General features: G+C 43.5%; 1 protein-coding gene across 2 annotated transcripts; it reads left to right on the forward strand.

Moving 5' to 3' along the window:
* The first annotated feature begins 906 nt into the window (after positions 1-906).
* On the forward strand, positions 907-14,765 carry smg8 (SMG8 nonsense mediated mRNA decay factor). 2 transcript variants are annotated; one of them, XR_014601961.1, is made up of 10 exons: positions 907-1,211; positions 3,649-3,827; positions 4,149-4,384; positions 5,107-5,784; positions 6,385-6,507; positions 7,446-7,708; positions 9,845-9,990; positions 10,724-11,647; positions 12,104-13,478; positions 13,515-14,765. XR_014601961.1 is itself a non-coding variant. In XM_084074437.1 (9 exons), exons 1-9 carry the CDS (start codon positions 1,163-1,165, stop codon positions 12,314-12,316), a joined length of 2,811 nt encoding a protein of 936 aa, XP_083930563.1. In that variant the 5' UTR covers positions 907-1,162; the 3' UTR covers positions 12,317-14,765. The 2 variants fall into 2 exon arrangements, 1 of the variants encoding a protein (XP_083930563.1); XM_084074437.1 differs by having other exon boundaries at positions 12,104-14,765.
* Positions 14,766-20,645: the final 5,880 nt, after the last annotated feature.

A 20,645-nucleotide genomic window follows, 5' to 3' on the forward strand; every position in this document is an offset into this window, starting at 1 on the left:
ATTGAGTAAATTAAACAACACATTTATACAATACAATACAAATGAGCCATACATTTACCATCGTTACATTGTGATCATTCGATGACCAAAGTCAATGTATTTAACACACAGTAAAATCAGGATTATTATGGCTATAATTTTTTTAAGACATAAAATTAAAGCTAAATAAATACATATAATGAAAATAAGAGCTACACTAAAAATAGGAGGCAGCTTCCAAGCTGAAACTAGTTCATAGAACACTACATCAATTGTTACAATTGTGGAATACTTAATGTAAAAGAATGAGGGGCATTTAAAAAAAAGAGATACATGGACCGTTTGTTCTGAGGGTTATGGTTCCCACACGAACTATTTAAATCGAAGGAACCCAGAATAATGTTGCCATGTCTGCTTATTATAAGCAACGTTGGGCTTGTTTTTCTGTAAAGTTGCTTGTAAATATTGGTAGTTGCTGGTTGCGTTTTTTTGGCTTGTTTCTAAACTAAAGTGTAGTTGCTTATTGTTTCCAAATGTTGTTTAAACCAGTGGTGCTCAAACATTTTCATATCTTGGACCCCCAAATTAATATGTATTTATGACTCCCTAACCAGCATGTGAAAATATTCTGTGCCAGGGGGCCCAGACGCCAGTACCAGGTGTTGTTGAAAGAATATTCAAAATGTTTCACTTTTCACTCAAGATCTTTTTGAAAATAGCAGATCTACAAGCTCACAACGTGCCGCGATCTTGTAGATCTGCTATTTTCAAATAGCCGATGTGTGCAGGTTTAAAGAGCTCATGCTGCTTCTTCTGGGCTTGTTTCGATAGACCTGATTGCTTATATCTCTCACAAAATCTGGCCTTATATCTCTCACAAAATCTGGCAACGCCGACCCGGAAGTTTACTCTCTGCTGCGCGTTAATGACAAACCAAACCACCGGTAGCCACAGAAACTGGAACCTACATGATTTATCTTTCAATATAGACAAAATGTCTATCGGGAAACCGTCTGGAAGCACGTATTAAGCTTTTATTTCAAGCCCGTGACTGGAAGTTCTATTGTAATAGTCTTGCGTAGCCAGACAGCTGCTCTACAACCTATTGGATGCTAAAGCATTTCTAACCCGTGTGAGTCGGTCTCAACAACAGTCTGACTGGAGGAGACGAAGCAGCAGAAATATGTCGGTCCCTGAGAGCATAGGCTCGTTGCTGCAGTCCGAGGTGATAGGTGAGTGTGAAGGCTTTTATTACAACTACTATAGCCTTGGATCAAGACTCATCGTAGATGTATTTGTATCGAGTCTGACTTTTACTTTACGATTGTCTTGCCTGTGCACCCCCCCCCCCCCTCCTGCACTTTCACCAGTAAAGCCCGTACTTCTCCGTACATGTACAAAAACAATATATAAGGTGCTTACCCGGTAGACCCAAATGTTAACTAGCGCTGCGGAGTCTTTGTGCAATGTATTAGTCCGTATTTCTCAATAGATATGCGTTTTCATCTCGTCTGTGTCGGAAGTTCCCTGTATTCCTCTATGGGCGGTAGTGACGTGGCGCATCCGGTGAAAGGCGGTATTACACTCAATGTAAACAGGAGGGGAAATGGAACAGACGGGATTAAAACACATATCTATTGAAAAATACGGACTAATACATTGCACAAAGACTCCGAAGCGCGAGTCAACATTTGGGGCAACCGGGTAAGCACCTTTTATATATTTTCTTTGTACACGTACGGATAAATATGGACTTGCAGCCTCAACTCCACAATTTAATTTGCTGAGATCTTTCAGACATCAGTATCACCCCCAATCCTCTCCAGAACCTAGACGAGCTTACCCACATATCCTCGATTCCATAGCACCCCTCAAAGCAGTCAAGCCCCCTAAAAAATGTACACCTTGGTTAAACGACCAGACCAGACTCATAAAGAGACAGTGCAGACAAGCTGAGCGCAAATGGAAAGCTGACAATCTCCAAATCTCATTAGATATCCTGAAGACTCTCTTGATAGATTATCAAAGTGCTGTCAAGGTTGCAAGATCAAATTACTTTCCCAATATTATCTCAAATAATAGCCATCACTAATCCCACCCCCTCCCATAGTATCCATCTTTCCAAAGAGAAATGTGTAGAATTCCTCAACTACTTTTTAACCTAGGTTGAGAACATCAGGTCCCACATAACCCCTGACACTAGCTGTTCCCCCTGCTCCCTGAACAGTTACATTTCAGTTTCTACTAACCAATTTTTACCGGTCACCTGTCAGTCCTTAGAAAGAACTATGTTTCCTCTTCCTGCCAACTGGACCCCATCCCCACCAACATTTTTTAGGAGGTTTTCCACTCAGTTTCACCCCATATTTTGGCCATCATAAAGGCATCCCTATCCACCGGTACTTTCCCCTCCGTTTTTAAACATGCCATAATCCAGCCCCTACTTATATTAAGAAACCCAATTTAGATCCATCTGTCTTACAGAACTACAGGCCAATCTCCAAACTAATTTCTGTCAAAACTCTTAGAGAAAATGATCTCCTCCCAACTTACATGCGTTGTCCCGCAGGGGTCTCTTCTTGACTTGGACCCCTACTGTTCTCCATCTATATGCTGGATTTAGGTCACATCATCTGCAAGCATAAGCTCAGTTTCCACTGCTTTGCGGATGACTCACAAATACATGTCCCAGTCAAATCCCCAACCGCTGGAAGCTTAGATGCTCTAAGGGCCTGCCTCGCTGACATAAATTCATGGATGTCACAAAACTTCCTCCAGCTGAGTGAACACGGATAAGAAGACTGAGCTTGTTCTCTTTGGTCCCCAAAATCTCACAAGCTTTTTAAAAGGTGACCTGGGCAGCTTATCCGGCGCTGTGAAACCGGTCGCCAAAAACCTAGGTGTCTTCTTTGATTTCAGATCTCACATTCAATGTCCAAGTCAAAAAAGTCGTCCAAACCTGCTTTTATCAACTTAGAACTATTGTAAAAATCAAGTCCGTCCTGTCATTTGTGGACTTAGAGAATGTCATACAGTACACGCTTTTATAACTTCCCGCCTAGATTACTGCAATGGTCTGTACACCCGTTTAACCCACAGGTCCATTTCTCGCCTGCAACTGGTGCAAAATGCTGCTGCCAGGCCTCTGACCAACACTATAAAACGTGCCTGCCCATATCACCCCTTTCATGGAAACTCTCAACAACTTTTTTTTTAAAAAAGATTTGTTTTTTGGCTTTATGCTTTATTGATAGGATAGTAGTCTGACAGGAAATGGGGAGAGAGATGGGGAGTTACATGCAGCAAAGGCCGCCGGGATCGGGAATCGAACCCGCAACGTGCTGTCAGGTTACTTCTGAAAACACATTTGTTCAGGAAAGCCTTCCCCTAGATCACCTCATTTGCGATAATTGTGTTACGTATGTCTGTATATGTGTTTGTTGATGTGGGCAACGAGACCAAAGTTCTTTTGGTCTCCTTTTAGTTTGCTTAAATGTGTTTTATTGCTAGTCAGAACTAACTTATTCCCTTAGGCTTTTTTTTAAACGTGTATGTTTTATTTTACCTTACTTATAGATTTTATGCTCCAACTGCGGTTCAGAACTTTGTACAGTAACTCATGTTTTGAAAAGTGCTATATAAATAAAGTTATTATTATTATCATTATAGAGGACGCGCTGTACAAAGACGAGGGTCTGTGTGTGCTGGGTATCTTCGGGAAGAGCTCCATGCAGCCGGGCCCGCCCAAAGAGTCCCTCATCAACACGCTGGCTGACAAGCACCTGTTCCCCCTGTTCGGAGGACCTGAACACTACGACATGATCCCAGAGGGCGGCAGTCTGATCCAGGTGAGTTGGTGGTGGTGGACAGTAACTAATTCAATTCAATTGAATTGGATTCAATTGTTAGCTCATTTCTTTGTGTCATCGCTTCCAATTTCACTAGTTGTTCATCCTGTATCCTCTATGATTGGATAATATTGGCATCCCGACCTGGAAATACATTTCTGTTTATCAAATCTGCTACTTTTGATGCTTTTGTGTGACACTGTAGCATGATCAAGTACGGCATTAATTTATGGAAAACAGCACAAAAATTTAGAATATGGAGATAGGAGGTTTTTCTGCCCCGACAGCAACAATAATACTTTTGTCCATCACTCCATCCAGGCGTACTACAGCCAAGAGAACCGCGTCCTGTACCTGATGCTCACCTCCGTCTGCGACAACCGGCAGCTGCTGCGGGCGTGCGAGTCGCTGAGCGCCGGGATCGCGCACGCCGACGCGCAGGACTTCTGGAAGGGCACCGACAAGCAGCACTGCCTCCAGCTGCTCTACCTGTTCTCCCTGTGCCACGTCCTCCTGTTGGTCCACCCCAACTGCACCTTCGACGTCACCTACGACAGGTAGGGGGCAGTGGTTCTCAAACCTTTTCATGTTGTCAAGGACCCCCCCCCCCCCCCCCCCCAAAAGGTCGCGGACCCCCTCATCTGAAAATGTTTAGTGCCAGGGCCCTCCTCCAGAGGGAAAAATTGGAGTTGAAAATGTTCGCTTGGAAAAAATATATCAAACACTTTTTTTCAAAAATAGCATATATATGCTATTTTTGAATAGCCAAAGTATAAAATATGGTTCAAGTGGTTAAAATGATTGAGGCACTATATTAACATAGTACCCCCCTGGTAATCCCCCCCCACACACACACATAGAGAACCACTGAGGAAGGGAATGCACGATGTTGAAACCTTTCCGATATCCGCCTACCTATCATTCGCATGGTCAAATCAACCGATACTGATACCGATATTGCGATACAAATTTCCAGTAGGGTTTCACCTTACACCTGTTACACAGTAACTGTGATTCTGGGTGCTGATGCAGAATTCTAACAAACGCATTCTTATTACCTGGTTTATTAGATTCAAACAATGTACTATGTATTATTTAATATTTCTTTACAACCCATGGCCCCTTTTGAAAGCCTCTCCAAAAACACAGATTGAATCTGCAGCCCTCATCATCACATAAGGCTTTGTCTTTATATTCAATATTAAAACCGATTATTTTGATATTGTTTAGATACCGATATTGCCGATGCCAACGACTAATCGTGCATTCCTAACGACAGGCTGTTCCGGGCCCTGGACGCCCTGCGGCAGAAGATCCTTCCTCTCATCCGCGGCGCCATCAAAGACTGCCCGGTGTCCAAGGAGTGGAAGCTCAACTGCAGGCCTTGCCCTCCTCGCCTGCTCTTCGTCTTCCAGATGAACGGGACCCTGAAGGTCTCCGGGGGAAACGGCACCGAGTCCGGGGCCAACCCCGACAAGCCCAAGAAGCACTCGCCGCGAAGGCGACTCCAGCACGCGCTGGAGGATCAGATCTATCGCATCTTCCGGAAAAGCCGAGTCCTGACCAACCAGAGCAGCAACTGCCTGTTCACAGTGCCCGCCAACCAAGCGTTCGTCTACGTGATCCCGGGACCGGACGAGGACCCCGTGGGCGCGCTGCTCGGACACCTGCGGTCCAACTGCGCCCTGCGCGAGCAGGACTCGAACGCGCCCGTGTTGTCCGGGCCGAAGCGTTATCAGCAGATGCGTCGTTCGGCCAAGCAGCCCTATTTCGGCGTGGACCCGGGCAGCATGTCGGCGGGCGGCCAGCTGGTGGACTGCAGCTTGAAGGAGTTCCTGTGGCAGCACATAGAGCTGGTTCTGACCAAGAAGGGCTTCGATGACAGCGTGGGCCGTAACCCGCAGCCCGCGCACTTTGAGTTGCCCAACTACAGCAAGTGGGCGCTGGTGGCCCACAGGTAAGGCATGTCAGAATGATTACATAATCGTCCAAATAGCAATTATCCCATTAAGACCTGAGGCCCGTTCTACAAATGCCTTCTAAATCAGTAGTACTCACACTTTCTAGATTTTTTAAAAATGTAAAAAAATATCAGATGTACAGTACAAGCTTGTATATCTGCAATATTTTAATCTAAAATGACACGGATGCTTTCCCGGTTTCAATGGGTTATTTGAGATAATTGCAATTATTTTAATTCAGAATAGTGTCCATGATGAAAAACGTTCATACATTGTCAAAGTTAGTGGAAATAGCATTTATTTCCAGGATTTTGTAACCAATTTAACCATTATTACATTATGGCCATTATTGGCCATAGTACATTATTTATTTTTGATTAATGGTACTGGTCATTGTCAGTCATTTCTTTGTATATTTAAGTCATTTTTCATAATGTACCCTGTACAAATTTTTTTTTTACGAAGCCTAAAAGGCAAACAAAAATGAAATGTTCCGGTGTTCAATGCCAAACAACACAATGAAATCGTAATTATTTGAATGAATATTAATCAAGTAAAATGACATGATTGTGACGACAACAACCCTTAACCCACAGGCTCCACCAGGTCATGATCACCAACACCGAAGAAGAAACTGCCGAGCTGGCCGTGAAGGTGCAGGGCCAGCTGAAGGTCCTGGAGGCCTTCCTCGATGCAGACGCCAAGTTCTCGGAGAACAGGTAAAGTTCTCAGTCGCCACGACTGATTTCAGTCATTTTGGATTCCATAGAAGTCAGCATGTCTTCTATGGAAGCATGCCGTGCACCGAAAAATAGGCCATCTACACGCTTACAACACGTCACGCTGCAACGTGTTGTAAACTTGTAGATGGCCTATTTTTGGTTATTCGTTATTTTTAAGATTAAAGAGTATTGGAAGTGGTCCAATTAGCAATAGAATGCATGTTCAATCGTCCGGAAAATCCTATTGATCGCAGATCACAAAAGCAAAGGTTAACACGCCTCTGGCATCTGGCGTTTTGTTTTAAAATACAAAACTATCCTTTTTTGTCAGGGCTGGTATGGCCGACTTTAGCATCAATCTGCAATTTATTTTACTGGTTGGCTGTATATATTATGGCTACCAAAACATCATGATTCTACATATTGTGCTAATTGTTTATGAAACACAGCTAGTGGGGGCGGGGGCTCCTTTTCACGCTGTTTCACAAATCTCATATTAGGACTAAACTAAATCGTGAGATTCTATTTTGCTTTAACCCATTAAGACCTGAGGCCGATTCTACAAATGCCTTCTAAATCCTAACAGTTTTCTGAAAAGCTTTTGTTGCTATATATAGTCTCTGTCGGCTGGAAAGCAACTGTCCAAAACTGTTGCTCTTCAGGTTTCAAATTGCAAAAGTAGCAGATCGAAAAGGTCAAAACGTGTTGCTTCACGCCGCGTTACGAGCTTGTGGATCTGCTACTTTTGATGCTTTCGTGTGACAGTAATATGATCAAGTAGGGCGATAATTTACGGAAAAACACAAGTTAGAATACGGAAATAAGAGGTTTCTGCCCGACAACAGCGATAACTAAAACGACAGGCGTTCCCAGCTTCAAAGCTATAACAACGTATAGGTGTAGCAACAGGTCTAAATGGGGTTTAAATCATGCAGGTGCCAGAAAGCGCTGCCGCTGGCTCACAGCGCGTACCAGTCCAACCTTCCCCACAACTACACCACCACCGTGCACAAGAACCAGCTGGCCCAGGCGCTCCGGGTGTACAGCCAGCACGCCCGCGGCGTGGCCTTCCAGCGCTACGCCGTGCAGCTCCACGAGGACTGCTACAAGTTCTGGAGCAACGGCCACCAGCTGTGCGAGGAGCGCAGCCTCACCGACCAGCACTGCGTGCACAAGTTCCACCTGCTGCCACAGCCAGGTGAATTGTTGTTATAGCGTTATATAGGGCAATGGTTCCCAAAAACGGTGGGTTGGGACCCATGTTTGGGTTGTGGACCAATTTTTATGAGTCACAAGGAAATATACCTTTATTTTTTGCTTCCTACATTTTGTTTTGAATTATTTCAAAGGATTTTCTAAAATGTCCACAAAAAAAGCATTTAAAAAAAAAAAAAGAATTTCATAAATACATTTAAAAAAATGAAAGAAATTCCATAAAATCTGAGAGCCTGTACATTTGTACACTCGAAGTTACAAATTGATACATTAACTCTCTCAGTGCCACGCCCCGAGATATCCCGAGTTTTCCCCGAGTACCCTCGCTGCCAGAACGAGAAATCCAGAGTTTTTACTTTTTACTGTGGTCGCGCTATTCTGTTTATTTTTCATGATCACTTTCACTTACTGACTCCTTCAGACTCATTGGGTTCCGGTTTCATGACGCATATTCCGTTTCCGGTTCTCATTTTTTTCCCGCGGTCATTTTCGGCCAGAATAGGGAAAGTCACGGTTTTTCACACGGTATACAAAACGAACGGAGAGGTCCACGTCTATTCTCTTTGGTCTGGGTGACGATCAGTCATCGTAGTCGTGTATAACATTGTATTTTAACCCGACCAGAAATTGTCGAAAACGTCTCATCCGTTTATGACCGGATGTGACGTGGGCCTGTTTGGGAGGGGGCGAGCGAGTCAACGAGGTCATCCATGTCTCGATTTGCTGCTCTCTACTGGTAGAACTGTCGTATGAGTTTAAAACTGCATATAGACAAGCTATTTGAAAATTAAATTACAAAATAACAAACAAAAAAACGAAAATTGCTGGCACTGGGGGAGTACTTTATGAAAATACTCTGGCACTGAAAGAGTTAACAGAGGATTTTACTGTGTAGCTCCCAGTGGCCAACGGTACAAGACTGTACAGGTAGTTGTACTGGGCAGCTCCCAGTGGAGTGGACAATGGAACACTGTGTTTGTACTAAACCTGGGAGGCTTACCTGCTTGTTGTATGACCACAGTTCTGCCGCTGAACTGTTGGGAGTTTCCCAGTACAACCAGACAATCTTCTAGTACTGGAAAACCCCTAGTGGTCAATTACAGAACTCTGTTGGTCTTACAAGCCGGTAAGATCCCAGGTTTAGTGCAAAATGGTGGTCTGCTCTGCTACCCCTCCCTTTGTTAAAATAAAGGTTGGTTTATGAATTATTACCGTCTTTATCGCTTGACTAGTAAAACTGCCTATCCGTCACACATACGAACATGAGCATTGAATAATAATAATAATAATAATGGATTTTATTTATAACGCACTTTACATTTACAAGAAATCTCAAAGTGCTACAGAAGGCAATTGCATAAAAACAGAGACATCACACCAATAAAAGAAAACAACAATTAGGAGACTAGAGTAAAACTATTAAAACATGGGGCATAAAGCCTAGAGGTAAAACCAGCTAAGGAAAAGCTTTTCTAAAAAGGTAAGTCTTTAGTCCTCTCTTGAAGGAATCAAGTCACTGTGGAGCTCTCAGATGGACAGGGAGTGCGTTCCACAGTTCAGGGGCGGCCGAGCAGAAAGCCCGGTCGCCCATGGTGCGAAGGTTTGCCTTGTGGGTTTGGAGGAGGTATGTGTTTGCAGAGCGGGTGTTGCGGGTTGAGGGTTTTAGAGGGACTAATTCCTTGAGGTAGGAAGGAGCGTTTCCGTGGATGCACTGATGTGTCAGCAGGGATACCTTGTATTGGGTTCTGAAGGCGACGGGGAGCCAGTGGAGTGAACGGAGGATGGGTGTGATGTGTTCATGTTTACGCACTCTCATCAGGATCCTAGCCGCGCTGTTTTGTATATACTGGAGCCTTTGGAGGCTCTTGCTAGGGATCCCGATGAGAAGTGCGTTACAGTAGTCCAACCTGGAGGAGACGAAGGCATGGACAAGTTTCTCTGAGTCAACTAGTGTGAGTGTGGGGCGGAGTTTTGAAATGTTTCGGAGGTGGAAGAATGATGTTTTGCAGATGTGTTTGATATGGGATTCAAAGTTCAGATGGGGGTCCATTTTTACTCCCAGGTTAGTAAAAATGGATTTAGTGTCCAAGTCATTTAATCTGGGGGTGAATCTCCGCAGGTGAGAAGCCAGAGATCGATCGCAACCCGCCCATTCTAAATCACAACAGCAGGGGGCGCTCGACCAGCTCCTGCAACTGCGGCAGGAAGCAGGCCCCCCGAGAAGACCCCTTTGACATTCAGGCTGCCAACTACGACTTCTACCAGGTCAGTAGTCTCCTCGTGGATTAAAGTTCTCAGTCCCGGCCTTGGCTGTAGCGTGACAGTCCAGGCACCCTAGGCTGCAATGCCCCAATGCCCCATTTCCTGTCAGCCTACTTTCCCTATCCCTGTCTAAATAAAGGCATAAAAAGCCAAAAGGAAATCGTTGAGAAGTTCTCAGTCGCCACGACTGATTTCAGTCATTTGGATTCCATAGAAGCCAGCATGTCTTCTATGGAAGCTAAAATAGCCTATCTACAAGCATTGAGAGCTAAGATGTAGATAGGCTATTTTCGGTTATTATTTTAAGATTAGAACATTTAAAGTGGTCAAACTTGTGTTGTTTAGGAAACAGCACTAGTGTGGGGGGCTCCTTTCACAATGTTTCACAAATCGCACATTAGGGCACAATTTTTCGTGAGATTTGATTTAGCTTTAATCCATCAGTCTCTTGTGTGATCTCAAAAATCGATATTGAGGTATTTGGTTTGAAACAAATATTGTGATTTAATTGTGTCCATACTGTATCTCCCAGATGTGTTACTGTCCCCTCTACTCTATCTCAGTCTGTTCAAACCCCAGGCTGCTAAAGCCTGAGTTGTACTTGGAGGCACTGAGGCTGCGACGCATTGTGACCTTGTAGACTGGCAACCAAGTATAAACCAGGCATAAGCAGGGCGTTTAGAATCTTTAGTCTTGTTCAACCTCTTCTTCTCCTCTACCCTCCTCGTCTTTACAGATGGTGGAGGAAAAGTGTTGCGGGAAGCTGGAGAGGATACAGTTCCCCGTGTTCCAGCCCAGCACCCCGGACCCGGCCCCTGCGTGCAACGACGCACCGCAGCCCCCGTCGGAGTCCTCCGGGCCCAGTGCGGAAGGAGAGCGACTGAAGGACCCCTCTACTACCGCTGCTGCCAGTAGCACCACCACCGCCATGGCCCACAGCCACACCCCGGGGGACAGCACCAGCCTCAGCCTGGCCCTCAGCCTGGGCCAGTCCACGGACAGCCTCGGGGCCTACGGAGACGGGGTGGGGAGCGAGGCCCAGCCGCCGCACAAAAGGCCCAGCCTGGTGGACCGCCAGCCCTCCACGGTGGAGTACCTCCCCGGCATGCTGCACTCGGGCTGCCTCAAGGGCCTGCTGCCCAAGTTCTCCAGCTGGTCCCTGGTGAAGCTGGGCCCCGCCAAGTCGTACAACTTCCACACCGGCCTGGAGCAGCCGGGCTTCCTCCCCGGGTCGTCCTTCCTCCTGCCGTGGGACCTGGTGATCCGCTCGCGCTCCGAGGAGGAGGCGGGGCTGACGGAGCCGCTGGACGGCGGCTCGTCGTCGTGGCCCGCGCCCAACAAGGCCCTGGTGGGGAAGCGAGGGAGCGCCGGAGGGCTGGGGAGGAGTCGCAGGAGGGACGACGTGGCTCGCGTTTTCGTCGGGTTCGAGTATGAAGACAGCCGGGGCAGACGGTTCCTCAGCTCCGGGCCTGAGAAGATTGTGAAGGTGTTGGGGCCCGGAGGGCCCAAGGAGCCCGCCACCAGGGTGCTGAACACAGACATGCCTCTCTACATCCCCTCCCCCGCCCAGGGCCGAGGGCTGAAGCCCCACTACGCCCAGCTGACCCGACTGTTCGTTGTGGTGCCTGACGTCCCCCTGGACATAACACTCAACCCACAGGTAAGCTGCTAGGTGCTCCATCTCACCAGGTTCAATTTAAAAGACCAATCGTGTAGGGCTGCCCTCGACTAATGGAATTCTTTGTCGACTAATTAGTAGCCATGGGAACCAATGTGGCCCATCTCCTATTTCTGTTATGTGAGGCGGCTTGATGTACACGTGCATCCCCTGGACATGGCGCTAGTATGTCGCAGGGACTTACCCCCAATCCAACCTTTGATGCTGAGTACCATGCAGGGAGGCATTGGGTGCCATTTGTATAGTCTTTGGAATGACTCGGCTGGGGAATTGAACCCTGATCTCCCAATCTCAGGGCAGACACACACTCACCAGACCATTTCATGGCTAGCCCCTTGCGAAGCCATGCTATAAAAAAGTATGCAAAGCACAAAGCATTTTTTAATGTGATTAATTGTGACGTAAACAACTAGTTTTTGTCTTTGTGGTGTTTTCCAGGTCCAGCCAGGCCCTCCACCCTGCCCTATCTTCTACCCAGAGCAGACTGAAATCATACTGCCCCCCGATGGCCTGTGGGTGCTGCGCTTCCCGTACTCGTATGTGACGGAGCGAGGCCCCTGTTACCCCCCGAAAGAGAACCAGCCCCTCAACAACCACAAGGTGCTGCGAGGTATCCTGCGTGCCACGACCACGAGCCCACCGGCACAGTGAAACGACACGCTACAGCCAAATAACACTGGCTTCTATGGTTGGTTGCAAGCAGTGTCAAGCTATGTATGTACTGAGTCTGACTGTGCTTGAGAATGACTGAATGAACTGATGCTGATCCACACATCTGGAAGGAACATTGTCCTCTGAAAATAGAGCATACTAAAGCAATTTCTCTGACTGATTTCGCAAGTTCTCTTAACCTCATGAACCCTAGCATCCATCGTCTGGGCATGTCATAATAGGCAAACTTTCGGCGAAAGTAGCAGATCTGCAGATCTGTTTTGGCCTTGTAGAGCTATTTTCGGTGAAGAGACAAAGGAAGAGACCCAGTATTGACCCGTGGGGGACCCTGGCCTACTGAAGTATTAAAGTGGTTAGAGACAGTGGGGCTGGGTTTTGTTTTATGGTTTAGGTTGCTATTATTTTGAATGTCGGGTACTTATTGTGCCTAAATTATCAAGTTGGAGTTGGTGGTTGACTCCTGTGTGTTTAAAAAAGAAAAAAAAGTGATTGCCATTGAGAGAGCACCATTATGCTTATTTATAGACTGGCCTCTGCACTTGCATCCAGTTGGTCCTTTTAAAAAGTACATGTTCAGGAGATTAGGGAGGGTCCTTGCGTCTGTCAGAGAGATTAATTTTCAATGTTTTAGTCATTTCAGGACAAAAGTAACCGAACTGAACAAAGTGTTGACTCTATGGTAGGGCTGGTCAATATGTCGATATGATATCATGATATGAGACTAGATATCGTGTACTGAAGGATTTAGGATATTTTAGCAATATCGTGATATGGCAAGCTCACAAATAAAATATATATTATCGGTACAATATGACATAATCGTCGCTCACTATCGATATAAAGGAATTTGGTCAAAAAATATCATGTTTGATTTTGTCCATATCGCCTGGCCCTACTCTGTAGTGTGATCTCTTACTTCTGAATAATAGAAGGAGATTGGTTGAATTCGCTAACAGGTGGCAGCAGTCAGACATACTGTAGCCTTGTGGACAATGACATCTCATGCGTCATCTATCCAGACGTTATGGATGGACTGACCGCAGAACACCACTCATTACTGGATGTAGATGGATCCAGTCCACTAAGAACCAGTTGTGGACAAAGGTGAAAGTTGCTCTGTCAAATATGTGCTTGAGTTAAAGTACTGGAGTATTCTTTTTTTCTTTTCTTTCAAAAGTACAAATTATATTTTCTTGTTAATATAAATGCATTGGCTGTATTAACATTTTGATATTTTCCCAAATAAATTCGAAAGATATTCCAGAAAAAGAATGAAAGAAAATCAATAATAGTGAAACTAGCAGTTATAAGTTCACAATGAGTCGCATTGCAGTGTGCTGTAAGCGTGTAGATCTGCTATTTCACTTCAAATTGTGTCAATGCATAATGCACGTTTTCCATTGCCAAATAATAATAATAATAATGAATTGCATTTTTATGGCGCTTTTCTAAGTACTCAAAGTTACTCAAAGCGCTTTACAATGGTTCATTCATTCATACAGTGGGGGACATTGGGAGGATGTAGTGGAGTCAAAGGTACTAGATTTGTCTTTGAACTGTAGTGGGGTTGAAAGTCTCCAAAAATACAAATACTCAAGTGAAGTACAGAATACAGATACATTTATCTGTACTCAAGTACTTCATTACTGTCCACCACTGCGAACAACCAACAGTTGAAGGGTTATTTAATCTATAATCCATCTGATCTGTGCGTTGACCTTCTGGCTAACGGTGGATTTGATTCCCCGAGAGATTTCTCACTAAATCCTTTGTGTTCTTGTAATGGGATGCTTTGTTTTGGATTTGATTACCAGTATTAAGTGCTGTATATAAAACAACATGGCCGTTGTTTCACTGTTGTCATTTCACTGAACTGAACTGGATTTGGTGCTTGCTTGAACCACTTAAACCCTACATGGTTGACCGGAGCCCCTCAGGGCTCTATAGTAGTGTCTTCTCTGTTATTTTGGGGAAAGCTTTAGCTGAAAATAGCCGATCGACAAGCGGCTATTTTCAGCTAAAGCTTTCTCCACAATACGGATGCTGTGGTTTAAGTGATTAATGGTATAATGACATCACTGGCTGGATCCGTTCAGTACTATTGAGTTTGTGCAAAGCAAAGTTTATAGTCTTGGTGATATGATTATATACACCAAGGATATTTTCTTTTTGGGGGGGTTGATGTACCATATTAGGTTATTGTTGATGATCTTGTTTTCAGGTATTAAAGCTGCATTCTGTCTGTGTTAAAAGGAAAATGGCTATTTGAAAACATGTTTGATATTATTGTGCACAACTGAAATAGATTAATTATTTGGCTCTTTGGCAGGTTAAATATTTACACCTTGGAAAATACAACCATATTAAGTACGTCAGCATGCAGTCTTCATACATAACTGAGGTTAGTGCTACGGTAGGATACAAGAAGAGTGGGCATTAACTAAGGAAGAGGAAAAACCTATAAATAGATGAAAGGGTACTAAACTCTAGGCCAATTCTTACATGTACATGTGCCAATGTGATCATACCAAAGGTTTTATTGCATAAGAATATTAAATACACCAGTATTTAATCTTTTTTTCTATTTTTATTCCCCAAATTGGTACTAAAATGACTACTGCTAGTAGTTGCTGACAAGTCACTATTCTGTCTTTATTGTAATATTAATTGCTAAAAATGTACTCTTTTGAATGTAAAGAGTCAAAACATAATTACTTCATTCTTTCTAAATTAATACAGCTTGGCTATAAACATGTAATCACTCGTGTCACTTTTATCTAGCTGTTGTCCCTGATCATTCCAGTTCTATTATGTGATCATCATGGATATTCATTGTGGCCACTAGATGTCGTATGTTGACAGAACATCATTTCCTGCTGAGAGCTCTCACACACGCACGTTAATCTGCTGGGAGGCCAACTGGATACTGGATGTTGGATGGAATGCATAGGAGAGCCAGCCCAGGTGGACAAACATATGAATAAACACTACCTTTGACTGAATAAGACCTTTGTCAAATAATAAGTTCAGGAAATGAAAGATGACATATCACACATTGTTGTCTGTTTTCTCTTGTTTTTGTATCCAGGTACAGCCAAGTACAAAGATTGTCAGTTGTCAATTTGAGACCAGATGCTGTCATGGGAAACAAACAAGCCATTATTTGTTTATACAAGGAGGTGGCGCTAGAGTCCAAGTAATGCTAATACCTAATTACAGGTGAGACTATTCAATTAATTTCATCATGCGATAATATTTTTTAGCAATATTTAACATTGTAGTTTTAAATATCAGTCAATGTCAGCAGGTGTTTGTCACTAGGCTAATTGACAGTCTCGTGCTGACAGCTCATATTGTCCAGTCAGAAACTCTGACTGTGCTCTAATGCAGTGGTTCTCAACCTTTGCAGGCTGTGACCCCTCAAAAAATCATGTTTGAACCTATGATTTGAACATAATCATATTTCAACTGAGGACCCCCAAAATAATCATATTTCAACTGGGGACCCCCCACCCTGATAAGAACTTGGAATTGTAGGAGTTGAGGCTTTACATTTAGTTTGATTCGGTTCCACAGATAAATATTGTGAGAGTAGCCAATCTACAAGCTCACAACGCCTCGCAACACATAGATCGGTTATTTTCAAAATGTTTGCCTAAATATAATATTTAACTATTTGGCAATTGTTTGACCAGTTTTTATAGTATAGTTTGTTGATTACTTTTGATGCAGTGTTGGTCTTTTTTCGTTTTTTTTTTGGGGGGGGGGGTGTATTAAGAAGGTCCTTAAATTGTCACTTCACTGTCATCTGGGGACCCCCCAAAAAATCATGTGGGGACCCCCCGGGGGTCCTGACCCACAGGTTGAGAACCACAGCTCTAATTGATACCTCAATAAAAACATATATAGGCTTCAGTGGCCACAGTTACATGGACCATCATGTATTCATTCAGAATGAATTCATTCCGAATGAACTCATTCCGAATAGAGGAATCTGATCCACTCACCTGTTTACATGTAACCTGAATAAAAGTATTCCTCGTTTACATGACCAAAGCATTCATTCGGAATATAACTTTTGACATGCGCAAAGTGGTTCCCGCCTACGCCCGGGCATGGACCAGGGGCCACTACCCGGAGCAGAGCTTCCCCTGGTGGGCATGGGAGGAGGCAATAGCCCCCTTGTGCCTCCGCGGCGGAGGTCTGTAGGTCGTAGGCAGGCCGGTAAGCAATGCACCGACTCCTGGACAGGCAGCGTTGTATGCGGTGCAAGCCTGTGTTCCTTTATTATCGCCGTTTTAATGCAAAGGTAGCAGATCTAAACATGTGACAATTTACTTTAACCCTTATCTATAAAACAATACTTTTACACAAGCTCATATTATAAAATCTTTGTTTAACATCTTATTAGCTTCAAATTAAGTCCACACACATTATACATTCACAATTGCAAACAGCATTTCTCTTTGTTAACAACACAAGTAATAGTTATCAAGACTTTAATCATTTTAACTACACACTGCAGACCTAAGACTGAAGAATAATAAAAGTGTATATATTCTACTGTTTAGCCATCTTGACCTGGCTCCCATCACTACACATTTGCTGCCTGTGACCTATGCCCAGGAAGGAGTAATGATTACTCTGATTAGTTTAAATGAATACAAAAGACTTCTTCTGATAATCAAGACAAGACAGAGGTTGTCAATGCCTCTAAACCAAGGAACAAAAGGTTTATCAAAATCACTGTTGTGCCTCTCACCGCTTACCTGGACTCTACAATGGCCAGGAACTCTGAACTGATTGCATTACAGCTGAGCCCACACAAAGTTGGGTGAAATCTCTCTCTGGCTTACATTATTTGACCAAAGGTCAAACTCAGTCCTAAATACAAACCTTCAAGTGTTTTACCAATTAAATGGAATATCATAGAAATACATGCTCTCATGTTTGAAATGCTACTTTTAGTTCTGGATATACCATACTAGCCTATACGATTTGTCACATCTCTCATGTAGGTACGATGACGTCATCGCACATTCGCACATGGTCATTATAATAATAAATAATAATACATAAACACAGAGAGAGAGAGAGAGAGAGAGAGAGAGAGAGAGAGAGAGAGAGAGAGAGAAAGAAACACTACATAGTCTATGAAACAAGGCACGCTCATTTATGGCAAAAGTAGCCTACAAAAGTATTGGCATCAAAATATACTTAAGTAGAAAGTATAAGCTACTCGTTATGCCGAGTGTCACGTTTTTCTTGTATTATTATGAAAAGGCTACATGCTGTAACTCATTCACTGTGACGAAAACCCTCTTTCTGCGCCGAGTAGCGCGCGGAGCGCACACGGGTTGAATGCGGGGTCTGTCCATAGTCTGTCGCCCTAAAACACAATCGCCCCGGGTCAAAATCCAGCGACCATGGAGCAGCCGTGGATGGCCCGCTCAAAAGGTGCGTGGGGCGGGGTGTTTTGGGACGACCGTTCCGGCTGCCCATGTAATGAATTGATGAAGTAAAACTCATCTGTTTTCGCTGCAGCTGCGCCCTAATAATGTTGTTTTCATTTATTTTTGTTCACGTATGCTATTAAAATAATGCAGCTACTGCAGTATTGGGCCTTAACATGTGATTAAATGTATATGTATTTGGCCCCTCATATATAAAATAAATAAAAATAATAAAATAAAATCTGATTTAAAATTGAAACTTGCAGCTGATCAATGCGTTTCTGCGTTTACGTATGGACAGGGATTTAAAAAAAACAACTTTGTCATGTGGCCAGGGATTCTTTTTAAAAATTGAGGACTAAAATACCCGTTTAGAAAAAGGCTTATTAAATGACGCAATAGAATAGAATCATTAATTTTATCCCGCAGGAGCGAGCGCTTCTCAGCACCAACCGTGGCCGAATTAGAGATTTGATAGGTCATTTTTGGACAATTCTGACAGCACTACTAAGTACGGACATGCGCAAAGGAATGCATGTATTCCAAACAGAGAGGAGCGTTCGGAATAAAGTGTTTACATGGTCAATTCCGATTGGTATATCCCGATTCAAACGGTCTATACCACCCCTCCAAACGCGAATGAAAATTCATTCGGGTCAGACTGGAATGGAATATTCTATTCCAATTGAGGTGTTTACATGAGCATTTCTATTCTGAATGAATTCATCCATTCATTCATTCCGAATAGAAGTGTATTCATTCCGAATGAAACTGTCCATGTAACAGCAGCCTGTGTGTGTGTGTATGTCAGGCAACATCAAAGTGAGAAAATCAGGCAAAGGTGAACTTAAAAGAAATTCAAGGCACGCCGTTAAGTAAAGTAAAAGAAAAGGCCATTATTTGTCCATGGCTTGACAAAGGATAAAAACGTCACTTATCCCTGCTATTTCATGGTGTTGATTAGATTAGAGGTTTATTTAACAGAAACATGTATACAGTAGGCCACATTGATGTGCTTTACATGAGAGATAACAGACTAATGATGAATGAATCCTCACATGAACATGTGCGTCATCTATCTGAGATTACTTTCTAATCATCTGGGATAACAGTTCATTATAATTAGGCTAATGTCATTTGAACTAATTGTCTCTATAGTCTACATACAAACAGATAGTCAGTGGTGGAAAGTAACTAAGTACATGCACTCAAGTACTGTACTTGAGTACAGTTTTGAGGTATTTTTACTTTACTGGAGTATTTCCGGTTTTCAGTACTTTTACTGCTACTCCATTACATCTCAGAGCTAAATATTGTACTTTTTACCCCACTACAATTATTTGAAAACTTTAGTTACTTTGTAAAACATACATTAACCACTTTAGAACTATACTTTGGCTATTAAAATAGCCAATCTACAAGCTCACAACTCGCTTAGCGACGTGTCGTGAGCTTGTAGATCTGCTATTCTCAAAGGATTTTATATGTTCGTATAAAATTGTATAAACTTAAGTATATTTTAATGCCAATACTTTTGCACATTTACTCAAGTACATTTTGATCACTGGTACTTTTAATTGTAACAGAGTATTTCTACATTGCAGTATTGCTACTTCTACTTAAGTAGGGGCGGCCATAGCTGAGTGGTTAGTGAGCCCGCCTAGGGAGCCAGAGGGCCTGGTTGCCCCAGGTTCGATTCCAGGCCGGGCCAGCATATGTGTCGATGAAATGAAATTTGTCCCTGAGCAAGACTCTTAACCCCTAATTGCTCACAGGTTCTCATTGGAAACAAGACCGCAAGGACTTTCATGAAAGACCTGTTAAAAGGAATTATCCTTATCCTTACTAAATGTGAGTACTTCTTCCACCACTGCAGATACAGATACATAAGATTTGTTGTGATCTTCTTCAAATAGCCAATTTATAAAATAGGGCTAAAGTGGTTAATGTATGTATTATAATGTAATAATGTATATCTTCAAAGTAACTAGTAACTAAAGTTCTCAAATAATTGTAGTGGAGTAAAAGTACAATATTTGACTCTAAAGCCCACTCCACACAATGATTCGCCATGCAACTCCTTGCAACATGCAACTCCTTGCAACATGCAACTACTTGCAACATGCAACTCCTTGCAACATGCAACTACTTGCAACATGCAACTCCTTGCAACATGCAACTACTTGCAACCATTATCCCCAATGTCAGTTGCAAGGAGTTGCATTGGTGCGGTTGACCTTAAATCTGTTTTGTTGCAAGGAGTTGTGACTAGTTGCATTGGTGCGGTATGGCCTTTAGATGTAGTGGAGTAGAAGTAAAAGTATTGAAATTTGGAAATACTCCAATAAAGTAAAAAATCACACCCTGTGTGAAGGAAGCGGTGCCTTTGGGGCGGGCCTTAACTCATTTCAGTTCGTCCCTATTGGTGGTCTGAGTCCACTTACCAAATTTGTACTTGGTAGCATGCTGCAAACTGGAATGATGGCTGTTTAAAGCCCAGCCAATGGGCAGACAGAGGGGGCGGGGCTTAAGTAATGACAGTTAGTCCCTATTGCTGGCTTTAGTCCATGTACAAAATTTGTACTCCATAGCATGCTGCGAACTTCAGTTATGGCTGTTTGAAGGCCAGCCAATGGGAAGACAGAGGGGGCGGGGCTTCAGCAATTCATGCTGGTCCCTATTGGTGGTCTAAGTCCACATACCAAATGTGGACTTGGTGGCATGCTGCAAACTGGAATTATAGCTGTTTAAAATCCCGTGCTCATCCCGTGCTCATACGGGCGCTGGGGGTCCCTGGACCCCTCTTTGATAACTTCATCAATTCATGCTCGTGCCTATTGGTGGTCTAAGTCCAC

The sequence above is a fragment of the Gymnoscopelus microlampas genome (genome assembly GCF_963454915.1).
Source record: "Gymnoscopelus microlampas genome assembly, chromosome: 12".
NCBI lineage: Eukaryota > Metazoa > Chordata > Actinopteri > Myctophiformes > Myctophidae > Gymnoscopelus > Gymnoscopelus microlampas.